The sequence below is a fragment of the Aythya ferina genome, assembly GCF_964211825.1.
Source record: "Aythya ferina genome assembly, chromosome: 12".
Lineage (NCBI taxonomy): Eukaryota > Metazoa > Chordata > Aves > Anseriformes > Anatidae > Aythya > Aythya ferina.
In genome coordinates, this window is record NC_140308.1 from 11941703 (window position 1) to 11955143 (window position 13441).

At 50.5% G+C, this 13441-nt stretch overlaps 1 protein-coding gene across 2 annotated transcripts; it reads left to right on the plus strand.

Moving 5' to 3' along the window:
- Positions 1 to 3: 3 nt before the first annotated feature.
- Positions 4 to 13429, plus strand: E2F4 (E2F transcription factor 4). 2 transcript variants are annotated; one of them, XM_084533688.1, is made up of 10 exons: positions 4 to 201; positions 921 to 1030; positions 1539 to 1700; positions 2156 to 2199; positions 4944 to 5005; positions 5377 to 5662; positions 6526 to 6717; positions 7916 to 7972; positions 10700 to 10744; positions 11087 to 13429. In XM_084533688.1, exons 1-10 carry the CDS (start codon positions 22 to 24, stop codon positions 11200 to 11202), a joined length of 1254 nt encoding a protein of 417 aa, XP_084389814.1. In that variant the 5' UTR covers positions 4 to 21; the 3' UTR covers positions 11203 to 13429. The 2 variants fall into 2 exon arrangements, with proteins under 2 accessions (XP_084389814.1, XP_084389815.1); XM_084533689.1 differs by having other exon boundaries at positions 7916 to 7963.
- The last annotated feature ends 12 nt before the right edge of the window (positions 13430 to 13441 follow it).

Below are 13441 nucleotides of genomic sequence, written 5' to 3' on the forward strand. Positions count from 1 at the left end.
CCGGGAGCCGGCGGCGGGCAGATGGCGGAGTGCGGGCCGCAGCCGCCCGGGGGTGGCGGCGGCGGCGGCGGAGGAGGCGGAGGAGGGGGCGGGAGCGGGCCGGGGGCGCCGAGCCGGCACGAGAAGAGCCTGGGGCTGCTGACCACCAAGTTCGTGTCGCTGCTGCAGGAGGCCAAGGACGGCGTGCTGGACCTCAAGCTGGTGCGGCCGGGGGGCGGCGGGGCGGGATGGGGGGGGGGCGCTGCTGTGAGGGAGCTCCAGAGGGAACCCAACTGCGCTGGGTGTCCCGGGTGTGCTGCTGCTGGTGGTGTCCCCGCTGCCAGCTGAGCTCCTGGGGGTGCAGAGGCACCGCCCGGTACCGGCACCGACCCCTGGGGCAGGGCAGGGCAGCCCCGGGTGCTGAGGAGCTTGTCCCTTACGTCCCTGCTTGCTGCCAGCACCGCGAAGCCTTCTCCAAGCAGAGCCTCTCGGCAAGGTGTTGGTTCTCTGACGGCCTCAGATTTGGGTGGAAAAGAGCTTCTGAATGTCAGCTTTGCTGTCACACAGCTCTCTGCGTTCCTCTTCCCATTCCCATCTCTTTTTATCCTGAAAGGGCGCTGCATCTTTTGGCTGCCAGTCCAGTGGCTTCCAGCCCTGCTTTGCTGCTGAGTTTTGCAGTGGTTTCCGCAGCCACCCTGAGCGGGACGGCTGGGATCCCATTGGTGATTAGTGGGGAAGTTGCTGATAAGAACAGGAGCAAAGGGGCAGTGGCTTCTCGTGGGTGTAATGGCATTGAGAACAAGGCTTTGTAGCTCGAGGTGCTGGGATAAAAGAGGTGTGAGATGGTGAGCAGAGAGCTTGGTCAGGAAGTAATCGGACGGGGGGAGAAGGAGAGAAATGCGACCAAGAGGCTGGGGTTAAGTGTCCGACTTATTTTGCAGGCTGCAGATACCTTGGCTGTGCGACAGAAACGGCGGATCTACGATATCACCAATGTCCTGGAAGGCATTGGGTTGATTGAGAAGAAGTCAAAGAACAGCATCCAGTGGAAGTGAGTGACCGAGAAGGTCTAAATTGCTCACGGGTCCCTCCTAGGTCAAGGTCCAGTTTTCTGGGTACCCTTTTCCCATTCGGACGGGGCTGTTATCCCAGTGGCATTGTCCAAAACGGCCTGCTGGGAGCAAGGGGCCTGGACTCCCCCCAGCTGAATTGTGCTGATGGTGGCAGTGAGGAAAGCTGAAGCGTGTCTGGCATGTTGCCTGTACACCGGAGCTGTTATTTTGGTTCAGACTGGGTATTTTCTGTGTCTTGGGCTAGAAAAGATGCCTGTTATGGTGTTGGAGGTGGGGGAGAGCCCTGGCAGGCTGCGGGGTGTCGGAGCACCAAATGGTGCTGAGCTGGAAGGTGGTAGGGGATGTGGAGCGGGTACAGATGAGGCTTATCTGGCCGTGGCATAGGGTAGAGGTGGTGGGAAGGGAGGTGGCAGCCTCTTGGAGAGGCTGGGGCTGCTTTGGCTGCTCCATCAGCTGATCCGTGTCCCTCCTTTTCCCTCCGCACAGAGGGGTGGGTCCTGGCTGCAACACGCGTGAAATAGCTCACAAACTGATCGAGCTGAAGGCAGACATAGAGGACCTGGAGCAGCGGGAGCAGGAGCTGGAGCAGCAGAAGATGTGGGTTCAGCAGAGCATCAAAAACGTCACAGAAGACGTGCAGAACAATCGATATCCTTTGGCCAGCTGCTTATTCCTCTGGGCTGGAAGGCAGTGCTGCTGGAGGACCTGCACTGAAAGGGTCAGGAGGCAGAGCCCCCCCTTTTGGGGGCGGGGGAGCTCTGCCCAGCCTGGGAGCAGCTTCCTCTACGGGGCACGCGGCGCTGTGGAGCAGCGGATGCCTTGTGCCCCCGTGGTTGTCACCTGGCTCTTTGAAGTTCCCTGGCACTGTAATGTTTGCAGGGAGAACTGCTTCTGTCTGAGCCACAGGTGCTACTGTTCTTGAGCGCGGAGCTGCTCTTGCAGCTTGTCTGAGGTTGTCAGCCCTGAGGCTCACAGACCTCGCCTTCAGAAGCGTGTGGCACGGGCAGCCCCCTGGCAATGGCATTTTCAGGAAGGAAACGCCAGGTGCTCTTTGAGTCCTGTCCTCGCAGGAAGCAGCAGCCCTTCTCCTTAACCTTCAGAACGTTAGCGTATGTGACGCATGAAGATATCTGCAAGTGCTTCACAGGTGAGGAAACTGCTTCATGGTAAAGATGTAATGCTGCATTCCTGTCTATCCCAGCTGCTTTCCTTCCTCTGAGGAAGAGGAGGCAGCAGATCTTAAATTAGGTCTGAGCATGGGCTGCCCATTAGCACGCAGGAGAATGTGGTGCAAGTTCTGATGCCATCCTTTGGTTTGGGAACCCCTGAGCTGCAGCTTTGTTGTCACCAGCAGATGTGAGGGGGCAGGAGGTTTCTTTGCACTCGTGTTTCAGGCAATGTCCGAGCCCTTCCTAAGGTAGTTTTTTGGCTGGGTGTGGGTGTGTGTGTGTTACTTTATGAGCCTTTTATTTTCAGGGTTTGGGTAGACGGTACAAATCCTAGCTATAAGAAGAGTTTATGGTAGAAATCTGGGTGTAAGCAGGAAGAAAACATACAAAGAGCGCCTCAGCTGCATCGTGCCTTCCACCAACAGGAAGGCAAAGAGCAGGGCAGAAGGGAATGTGCTGTGTGCTGTGACCTCACCCACTGTATTGCCTTGCCAGAGCTGCAAGGTGCCCGTGTAAAAAGCCACATGTTCTGTCTCTGTGGGGCAAAAGTGAAGAAAACCCCACTGGATTCTGTTTCTTCTCTGCTAGCAGCTGTAATGCTATCTGTAGGACCCAGAAAATCCCCCGTGGCCGGCGTGCAGTGTGGCAGCCAGCAGAATAAAACCGTTCTCAGCTCTAGTGGCGTGGAGTCGGAGCTGCTTTCTGCTCCAGTGAGCGCCGTCCCTCTGACCCTGGGGCTGCTTATCCTGCCCTCCCTAGCCGTGCATCGTCTCGCCCTCTTCTGATTCCTCACCTCTTCCAGGCTGCCTCCTTGCCCCAGGCTGCATCAGTTCTTTTGTTTCTCATCTTTGCCTTTGTCGTGCTCCTGTTCACCAGAGTTCCTGCTAAGATCTCTCGCGCTTTGCTGTTTCTTCTGGCTTAAGTTAGCACCCCGTGGGGGCAGGGATCGTGTTTTCAGTTTGACAGAGCTCGGGGCCAGATAGTTCGTGAGAGCCTGTAGGAGTTTACTGGAGACCAGCAGACAGACGATTGCTTGCTTGATTGAGTGTTTTGCATTTTGCTGCACCTGTTTTTCTAAACCAGTTTGCATCTGAAGTCAGACCTCACCGAAAAGCGCAGAGAAGATGAGATCTTACTCGGGGCAGATCTGAAATCCTTTGGAACAGAGGCTTGATCCGTGTTTTTCCGTTGTTTTGTTTTGTTGCGTGCCCGGATGTGCTGTATGAATTTGCTTTACATAGGGCATCTGATTCCCCCTGCCAGCAAATGTCTGGGCCTTGGAGAGGTTCTTTGTCGGACCCCTTGTGTTCCTGAATGGTGGTAAAGGCTGAATTTTCTCTCCCTTTCCTTATTTAGGGCTGTTAAACTCACTTTCTTCAAGTTAGTTAGGACTTGAAGATTTCCTTGCTTGGACTCTTGCCAAATAGGATTTGTTATCTGGGTTTTAAAAAACAAAACCTGAGGATACATTAGCTCAGTGACTGGGAGACATAATTTTCCCGTCTGTTGCTGCGATGTGTTTTGTGCTTGCAGAATCCAAAAGGAAATGGAGGCACGCTGTGCACCGATGGGTTTGTTTTGTGAAAATATTTGGGAATTAGCTATCAAGAGAGATAGAAACACAGAGCCTGTGTTGTTGAGGCTAACGGGTCTTAAACCTTGAGCTTGTATCTTTGTTATGCCTTTTTAATGTCTTTTAATGATACTTACTTGAAGTACAGATTTGTTGGAGGAATCCCATCTTCCTGACAAATCTCGTGGTGTTTTTAATCCCTCTCCTTTTGCTGATCTGACCTTAAATTGCCAGCCTGAAACTAAAGGCTGTGCTCTTCTGCTGTCTGCTCTCTCATCACTCTGGGTGATTAATATTCTGTATTAATTATCAAGTGAAGCTTAGTGCAGAATACCAGTGAAGTGTGAACTCAAACCACACAAAAGCTTGAACACTTGAAGCGAAAGCTGCTAACTGCTCAGTCTGAATGTCTCATGTTCCCAGCACGGGCTGTTCTCTCTCCACGTTTCTCTTGCTCAATGTAAGCCCAGAATGGAAGCTGCTGGGCTGGGATTGTTGTGTTATTAGGGGTGCTGATCTCAGGGAGCTGCAGAACTTGGTGATATGATACCGATCATATGACAGCGAGTGATCCCGTGGGTCAGCCTGGCCCTTGGCATCGCTGTGCAGGGTCCAGTACAGGCAACTTTGGCTGGTAGAGTCCAGGGAGTGTTGTTTTGGGGTGTTGGTACTCAAGCAAAATGAGGCTGCTGTGCTACTGTTAGCAGCCTGGCCCCTGGGCCTAGCTCCACGCTGTCTGCTGGCAGTGCAGCTCTTCGAGTTGCTGTTTTGTTCACGATTCAAATCAGAAAGCTTGTGACAGCAGGATGAAGGGTCCTTCACTTAGGGTTCAGACGCTCTTCAGAGGGAATTTAAGCCAGCCCCAGTGTTTCCTCAGGGGGGAAGAAAATTTAGCCCCGTTAAGGATACTGCTGAAACACTTGAATGTCTCTTCAGGGTTGCTTTGGGAGAAACTTCACAGGTCCTTTGTGCCCGTGGCAGTTGGCACATCTGTAGCTGTACGATGTGCTTACAATGTGGGTATAAATGGCAATTCTGGCAGCTTTGGGAAGTGCAGGAGATAAGGGGCTTTGAGGAGGGGCTCTTTGTCAGTGCCTGCTCCATCAGAACAGTTTGTGCCACCGAGTGCTGACCGGTCTGTTCTCGCAGGTGACACCCTCCTTGCAATTCGAGCCCCGTCAGGCACGCGCTTGGAGGTTCCCATCCCTGAGGTGAGTGATAAATGCGTGGGGAGAGGGCACCTGTGGGGTGTGGGTGTGTTTTGGGGGGGGTGCTGCTGGATTGACCAGGCTGGGAATTGGTTGTCCTGGTTTTGATGGAGCTGGAGGAACTGGCAACCCAAGGAAGGCTCTGGATTATTAAATAATTGCCAGGAAGCTTTGTTTGGTGGTACGTGAGTTACTGCAGGAGCACCACGGGGAAGGGTAGTTCTGGGAGGGTCAGGAGAGAGCTGCTGAGATGGGAACTGCTCGTGGAGCTGTCCTGAGCTGCCTGGACTGCACGTCTTGCCAATGGGAAACTCCTGGTCTGTTTGAAAAGGGCTCTTAGCGTGTGTCTGTGTTTCACTTCTGGCTTTTCTCAGGGCCCAAACGGGCAAAAGAAATACCAGATCCATCTGAAGAGCACAAGCGGTCCGATCGACGTTCTCCTAGTAAACAAGGACGCTTGGAGCTCTCCTCCTGTCGTACTACCCGTCCCTCCCCCCGAAGACCTCATTCAGTGCCAGGCAGTTGCACCCTCGAAACCACAGATACCGCCGCTTGCCCACTTCCAGGAGGCTTCCGTTCCCAGCAGCACCCAGCCCTCGACGCCGACACCTTCCAGCACTCAGGATCACAGCCCTCCTGCGCAGAAAGCCCCGAGCACAGGTGAGAGGGGGAGTTACAGCAGAAATTTGTAAAAGGGCCTGCTCGAGTCCCGGTTCCAACATTTAGTTTGGAAAAAAAAAGGCTGTCAGAAACACAGGGTGAGTTAGGTTGTGGCTTTGTCCAGCCACATTTTGAAAGCCTCCGTTAATGGAGATCCCCGTCTCCTTTGTGTGCTCTTCCAGGGCTGCAGCACCCACTCAGGGAATTGTTTATGGATACCTGGGTTTGTTTGGGCTGCAGCTTGTGCCTGTTGCACATATATCAGTTAATACCACGGAGAAGCTGTGCTCCATCATCTCTGTAACTGCTTATCAGGTGGCTGCAAGCTGCTATCAGATTGTTCTTAGACTTCTCTTTGCCTGACTAAGCCCAGCTCCCTCCAACCTTCCTTGTAGGACACGTCCTGCACACCAGCCTGTGTTGGTAGCCCTCAGCTGGATCATCTCCACATCTTCTAGAAGTGGGAGATGGTCAAAGCTGGACACGGTGTTCCAAGCCCAGCCTCAGCCCCAAGGAGGAGGGCAGTAACTTCCCTTCCCCTGGGAGTAGCTCAGTGTGTGGCTTGTGTTGGTCATGTGGCAGTGTGCTCTCCCGCAGAGCTGCTGCAGAACCTGGGAATTTTTGCCGGGTGGAATCAAAAAGCCTTCTTCCTAAAGACGTTTAGATTCAGAGTTCAGTGGAGGACTGGTCAGTGTTAGGTCAGAGGTTGGACTGGGTGATCTTGGAGGTCTCTTCCAACCTAGACAATTCTCTGCAGCTCCCTGCACTCGATCAGCGTTGCAGGTGAGGGTTTGGTCTGTGCCGTAGCTGCTTGTTTGGGGGCTGGTCGCAGATGACGTTCTCGTGTGTCCGTGACTTTGCAGAAGGTAGCGTCTCGGTGGCGGAGCCCAAGAGCAGCGGTGACCTCGACCCCCTCAGCACCGTGCCCACGTCCAGCGGCCAGACGGCCGGGCTGGACACGCAGCCGCTGCAGTCCTCTGCCTCGCTGGACAGCAGCTCCGTCCTGCCCAGCCCCTCTACCTCCTTTGAGCCGATCAAGCCTGATCCCACAGGAAGTGAGTATGCGACGTGGCCCCGTTCCGTGCCTCGCTCCGAGAGAGTGCTGCATGGAGCGAGAGGGAAAAGCTGCTGAGCCTGAGGATAAGAGCTGAACCCCGTTCTGCTTTCACTGTCAGCCAGGCCCTGCAAGGGGTGAAGAGGGGTTTTCCTGTGAGGGTGCTGGGGAACCTTGTGAGGAGCTGACAATGTCATGTCTCTACCATGCCATTTCCTGTGACACTGGTACTAGGAAATCCACAAGGGACACTCACGTGATGTGCCTGTGCTGTTATGTGTTGGATTATTCCCTTTTAGCCCCGTCTGTAGTGCTAGGTCCAAGTTGTGAGACTGTGAAGCTGTGGATATTTCATCTTTTGATAACTGTGCCTTTGTAACTTGTGGGATGTTTTCCTTTATTAGGAGAGCTCTTGAATCTGTTTTCTCTTCTACCCAGAAATACTTTGTCTATCTTTAGTGATCTTGTAGTCCTAATGATCTTCCAGTATATATTTGGGGGGTTTCCTGATGTTCTTGGTGAGATGAAATGGACTCTAAACAAGGAATATTTTAGCTTTATGCCAGGAAAGAGCCTTAGCCCACAGACAGAAAAGCATTGACTGGATAAGACACTGCTGTAATGCTTCTGAGCTTACCTTCACTGCAGGAACACTCGAGGTTCAAGTGTTATGTTTAGAAGAGGCAGTTTTGCCCAAATGTAGCTCATGTAGTTCTTTTCTCACACTCTGCTAGCATGTCTGAGAGAAGTGTGAGCAGTTTGTCTTCCATCCTGGAGCAGTCTTCACTGTGGAATTAGGCCTCTGGTGTGCGTAGAGCTTACCCTAGCCCAGAGAGGCTGTGCTGACTGTCTGGAGGCATGCCCTTACCCTACACGAGACAAATCGAGGTGTTGTACAGAAGCTGATGCAGGGTGAAGTTTGCATGCAGGCTATTACTCTAAAGCTGCTGACTCTGATAACACATCCATGTACTGGGGTTCCTACATATCTATTTAAAGTAGTTGAGCTTAAGTATTTCGTTGCTGATCATTTCTGCAGATACATTTGGCGTGTGGTGTGAGAGCAGAATTTCTGGTTGGTATGGATGATTTGGGTGCATAAAGACTGAAAGTATGGTTGGACGGTAGGTGATCAAGTTGTAAAACATTTCAGACACTTCATGTAATGATGCAAACCCTTTGATTTGTTGTATTTGCAGTGCTGGAGCTTCCCAAAGAGCTGTCAGAAATGTTTGATCCAACGAGAGGTATGTTCGGTATGTTCACTCCCTGATCACAGCCTCGTTCCGTGCCCATCCACCCACAGACGTGGGGCAGTTTGTTTTATTTACATGCTTCTGGATTATTCTGGGGGTGTGGTTTTGTAAGGTACTTGGGGTAGCTGGTGGCTGCTGGCCCTCTACTTGTGGAGGGTGCTCTTAAAATTACTGTTTTCTCTATGTAATTTTCTGTCTTCGTGTTGCCAGCAACCTTTGTTAAGAGTTTGCCCTACAGTGTGTAGATGAGGGCTTTCCAGGCACCGTGCCAGTGCTAATTTGTGCTCTGTCTCCCTGTGCTCCTTCTCCAACTTGTCTGCACCATCCAGAGCTACCGGATAAATCCCTGTTAGTCCTGTTCCAATTAGAGCCTACCTGGAGCTAATCCAAGCATATAATCTAGGGAAATAGTCTTCTTTCTTTGACATATTCCTCGGTGCTTTTGGTAGGCTTTTTGGAGCATTAGGGGAGGGGATGCTGCTACTTGTGTCAGGTGTTTTGCCTCTGTCCAAGGAGAGTGGGTATCACTACCTCATGGTGGAACAGACTTTGGGCTAAGTAAGGGCAGGAGAGGTGCAAGAATTTGGTCTAGCATAAGCCTAAACTGGGAAAGTTTTTTTTGTTTGTTTTGTTTTTTAAATTTACACATTTAGATCCCAGTCTTTCCCTTTGCTGGCAAAATACTTCCTAGCCCTGCAGCCACGTGGAGCCGAGTGCACACAAGCACTTCGTGGTGGTGACAGGATATGTCACAACTGTTCCCTAAAGTCCCTAGTTCTCTGCTCTAGCGGATGCTTCATGAAAGAGCAGCTTTTGCTGTAAAAACCACGCAGTTCCAAATGCCATACACGTGCAACCGTCCGATCTGTGTGCTGGGAGCCCTGAGCCAGGCTCCACAGTCGGCCTGGAGGGCACCTTCCCTCCGTGTTCAGCCCAGCGCTTGGAGCACCCACAGTTGTAGGCAGTGGGTGAGGTCTTGGTAATAGCTGAACACATCTGAAGAGTAAAACTGACACTGTGCAGCGTGAAACATAAACTGCTGCAGGGCCCCAGCCCATGTAGAAGGTACAGCTTAACCCAAACTGTGCTACGTGACTACATGAACACTATTAAAATTGAGAGGTTTGCTGTCTACATTAATGTATGTTGTTTTATGGACTGTTCTTTACAGTTTGGAGTGGGAAAGGACAGGTCTAGGAGTGAAGGAAAGTGCAACACGGCATAGTCAGGTTTTAACCATGATGTGCTGTTGATTGCCAGTGAAAGCTCTGCTCTGCAAAATGGAATTGGCAAGTGGTGAAGCTCAGCACTGGAAAAAATCAACACTTAAAAGCTCAGGGAAATGATCTTTGCAGTGTACTTTGCAGCCTCTTTCAAGTCGGTGTGATCATAGTAATGGTGCTCTGTCACTGGCTGCTGCTTTCAGGCTATGCACTTTAAGCTGCAAAAGCCTGCAACTTCTTCCTTAGTGTTTTGTGTTTTGTATTGTACTTTCTCTGTGTGGTTTTCTGTCTCTTAAGTGGACGTTTAATAACTGCTGGCTTTATACTTGTATCCTGGAAAAAAAAAATTCAACACACACGTGCACATCCTGCTACATTATCAGCCCTAAAAAGATCTGAGAACGTAGGCTCTGTATTTAATTGCTGTTTTTGAAGCTGGTATCATTCCTGTCTAGTCACTTCCAATTGAAATACTCTCATCTCACAACACTGAATTAGGCAGGTAGGTTCCTGTCCTCTAGGAAACAGCCTGCTATGGGTAAGCATCGTGAAGATGGGCTCATCTGAGTTTCTTAGGTGAAAGCTCGCTTCAAGCGTGGGTAGTATCTCATCACCCTAGCTAGATTATTGAGTTAGATCTTCACTATTTAACTTGGCCAAGTGGGAAAGGGATTCAGAAAGTTGTTTTCAAACACTTCTTTAAGAAAAGAGATTGACTTGCACACGCTTTATCTGGCTGCTTGTCTGTCTACCCCTCAAGTGCCTCGTGAACCTACCAGCCAAGATTAACAAGACTGGAGGAAGGAATGACATTTCGGAGATAATTACTGCCCACACAAAACTATAAAAAACTTAGAGGGGAGAGCAGTTAATGACCCATTAGGGAAGGATATGCAGAGCTCAGATGTTATTCTGTTTGGCAGTGGGCAGCCAGCCAATCTACCAGTGCATATTGCTGGATTAGCCACAGCACAGCTGTGGAGCAAAGGGAGCAAATTAGGGGGAACAAAGGGGACAAATCTGGAGGAAACTGGAGAGATTGATTAGTTCTGCTGCTCCTGGAACAGCTCACTTCTTTTCCACTTTTTCCCCACTCTAGTAAAGTCAGCCCATAATTGATGACCATGAATGTGTCAGGCTTTACCAGCTCGCTTTCAGATGTGTGTTGGAGAGTTTCCTTTGGAAGAGTTCAGGGACACCAGCTAGCATGCCATGATAAAGCGTAGCCCATCATATGAAAGCGACTGGCTTATGGCTGAGCTAAGCAGGCAGAAACCTCCCGCAGAATGTTTAGATGCTGCTTGAATTGTCTTGATGTGCAGCTTTCCCTTTGCCCGTGCAGGAGGCCTGTGCTTTCCCTTCTCACTACCTGCACACGCTTTGCATCAGCAAAAAAAGGGGTAACAAGGGTGAGGACCAAAAGAGGCTGGGAAGGGTGGGAAATTACCCAGGCACAGACCAGGGAAGCGGCGTGTGTTGCTTACTGTGCTCGTCTCTTCTCTAGAATGTATGAACTCCGAGCTACTGGAAGAGCTGATGTCATCTGAAGGTGAGTCTCTGAGTTTCCCCCTCACGGCGTGGCCTTTTTGGGGGAGAAGACTAGTTCTGTGTGACTTTGTACAGCTGGCAGCCTTGTGAATGCAGGCTTGCCCTCATTTTTCTGGGCTCTGGGCATAGACTCTGTTCTCACTGTCCCTCCAGAACAGGAGCAGAAGAGCCCACTCAGTCTCTCCAGCATTGTGAGGCTGATTTGAAGCACCCTGACAGATCTCAACGTGGGGTGGACACCCTGGGCCACAGGGCAGCCTCATGGCTTGGTGTCCGATGGCAACTGTGGGCTGGGTGTGGGTGTGCTGAGCTTTGTAACCAACTGTGGGCTTCTCTTTCCCAGTGTTTGCTCCCTTGCTTCGCCTCTCCCCTCCTCCTGGAGACCACGACTACATCTATAACCTGGACGAGAGTGAAGGCGTCTGTGACCTCTTTGATGTGCCTGTCCTTAACCTCTGACTTCTCAGTGTGGCTGCGAGCCTCGCAGAGACAGAACATTTTGTAACTTTGGAAAGTGTCTATTTTTGGATTCCTTTTGTGCTAGAGCTCGACGAGTGAGTGATTCAGAGATGTTCTCATATGGACTCAGAACCAAGAGATGTGGACTTGCAGGCCGGGAGCCTCCTTGTAGCTTCTTTCTCTTCCTGTGTTGCACATGCAAGGTCTTTGACTTAACTCGCCTCGCTGCACCTCTCTCTTCACCGGATCCTGGGCCTCAGTTTGAAGGGTCTGTGATTTGAGTGCTCCCAGCTCATCTGTAGAGTTTTGCCCATGTGCCTCTCCGAGCTTCCTCAAATCTGCATGCCTTGGTTTTCCTGCACTCCTAGAGGCACTTTGCACCTCCTAGGTACCAGCTGCTACACGGAGCCCTAATATTGTGTGGTCATTTCACAAGTCCGGATGTAATTAGCTAGACTTTCAGTGTGAGTGGTTCAGGTTGGGGTGGTTATATTTTGAATGACGAGGAAAAAAAAAAAAGGCACCAAAGTGTCCACTTCTTCCAGCGACTCCAGACCAAGCTAGTATGTTTTACAAGAAAAAGCACTTTTTTTTTTCCAGCTGTTCCTCTTAGTAGGACCCAGGAGTTGAGCTGAGAGTTTCCCTGCTTTTGCATCACTAGGAATCCTGGTTCTCTCGTGGTGTGTGTTCACCAGTCTGCTGATGCACAAGCCCAGGGGGTCCAGCTCCTCGTACAGCAGCTGTGCTGTTTCTGCAGGGCTGAAGAAGGTGTGCCAGTATTAATATTGTTGTTTTTTTTCTTAAGAGATGCTTGAAAGGATAAGACTGCTCCAGCTGGTGCCTTTAAGGTACTCCAACTACATCAGACCCTGCTCATATTAGCATATAATTGTTCTCCAACCATTGCACTTGAGCCTTCAACTGTCTAAAATGCGACCAAGCAGTAACAATTCAGTAGTACTCTGCTGTGACAAGATACAGAGGTGTCATCAAAATCGTGTTTTGTTCTCCCCCCGCCTTTTTTTCCCCTCTTAGCATCTGTTCAGGATCAGGCTTTCTGTATATTTGAATTTGCTCCCCTAGTGTCCGTATCCATGCTCCCAATTCCTGATCCTGTGGCAGGTTGCTGCCCAGTGTGTTGCTTTCTCTGCATCATTTGTTCCATGAGGTTCTCTTAATTATTTTCTTAACAGAAGGTCTGCTGTTGAGTTTTTTTTTTTTTTTTTGATCAATCTTTGACCCTGTGCATTTTTTTTATTGGTAAAAACCCTTCATGGATTTGTATTATATTTTGCAAGCCCCCAATGTTTTTTTGGTCAGATCGTGTGATTTGATTGTCGTCAGTTTTGCACATCTTCCTGCCAACGCAGCGGTAGCAGCTGTCGTGCCTTTCCTGCTCAGCCAACTGCCGAAGAGGAGGCCGGGCCAGGAAGCGTGGCTGGGCATTGCAGAGAGAGCTTGCAGCCATCTGCACGACCAGTCAGTGTTTGACTTCTGCTTAGCTGCTCACCACGTGTGAACCACAAAAAAAAAAAAAAAAAGCTGGAGCACGAGCAATAAGGGATGTAAATGGGATGTCTTCAATCCTCGGAGCCTGCAGAGGTGAGAAGTGTATGCTTGGGACCTCTCTTCCCGAGGTGGCTCCTCGTGCCATTATGTTCTTTGTGGGACTCCTCCAGAAGCTGTTCACTTCTGCAGCGTGGGAAGCTCGTGGTGTGAAGCACCAGCATCCTCTAGGAGAAACGTGAAGAATTCAGTAGGAGCAGACAACATTGGACACTTTTTCTAGTTTCTAGATGGCAGTGGGCAGCTACTACTGGTGAGACGGAGACCGGGTGGGTGGTGAACTTTGCGTCCGCATGCAGCAGTTCCTCAGCCTTCCCTCCTTTGCATGGAAGCTACCCAAAAACTGTTGGTCCTGCTCGCGCGTTCGCTTGGCGCCGCGGCTTGTGCGTAGCTAGAGCTCCCGTCAGCGCGCTGCCCGACCTTCGCTCTCCCTCCCAGTGTTCATGTTTGCCGTCGGTTAGACAATGTTTGGAAGAAAAAAAAAAAAAAGAAAAAAGAAAAAAAAAGAGATGTAGAGAAGATTTACAGTAACAGATTGAACTTTGATTCATATATAAAGATTATTTTTATACTACTTTTTTTTTTTTTTCTGAAAGGAAAGAAATTTGCCTGTAATATTTGTACAGTTGTTCTCTGAGTGAATAAACGACCCCTTTCCAGAGCCTCCGGCTGC

Excerpts from the sequence above, each read along its gene's own strand:
- E2F4 (XM_084533688.1), top strand. The coding sequence starts at position 22 with ATGGCGGAGTGCGGGCCGCAGCCGCCCGGGGGTGGCGGCGGCGGCGGC. Across the intron at positions 1,031-1,538 it reads AAGAACAGCATCCAGTGGAA|AGGGGTGGGTCCTGGCTGCA; the intron begins GTGAGTGACCGA and ends CCCTCCGCACAG. Across the intron at positions 7,973-10,699 it reads TCCAACGAGAGGTATGTTCG|AATGTATGAACTCCGAGCTA; the intron begins GTATGTTCACTC and ends TCTCTTCTCTAG.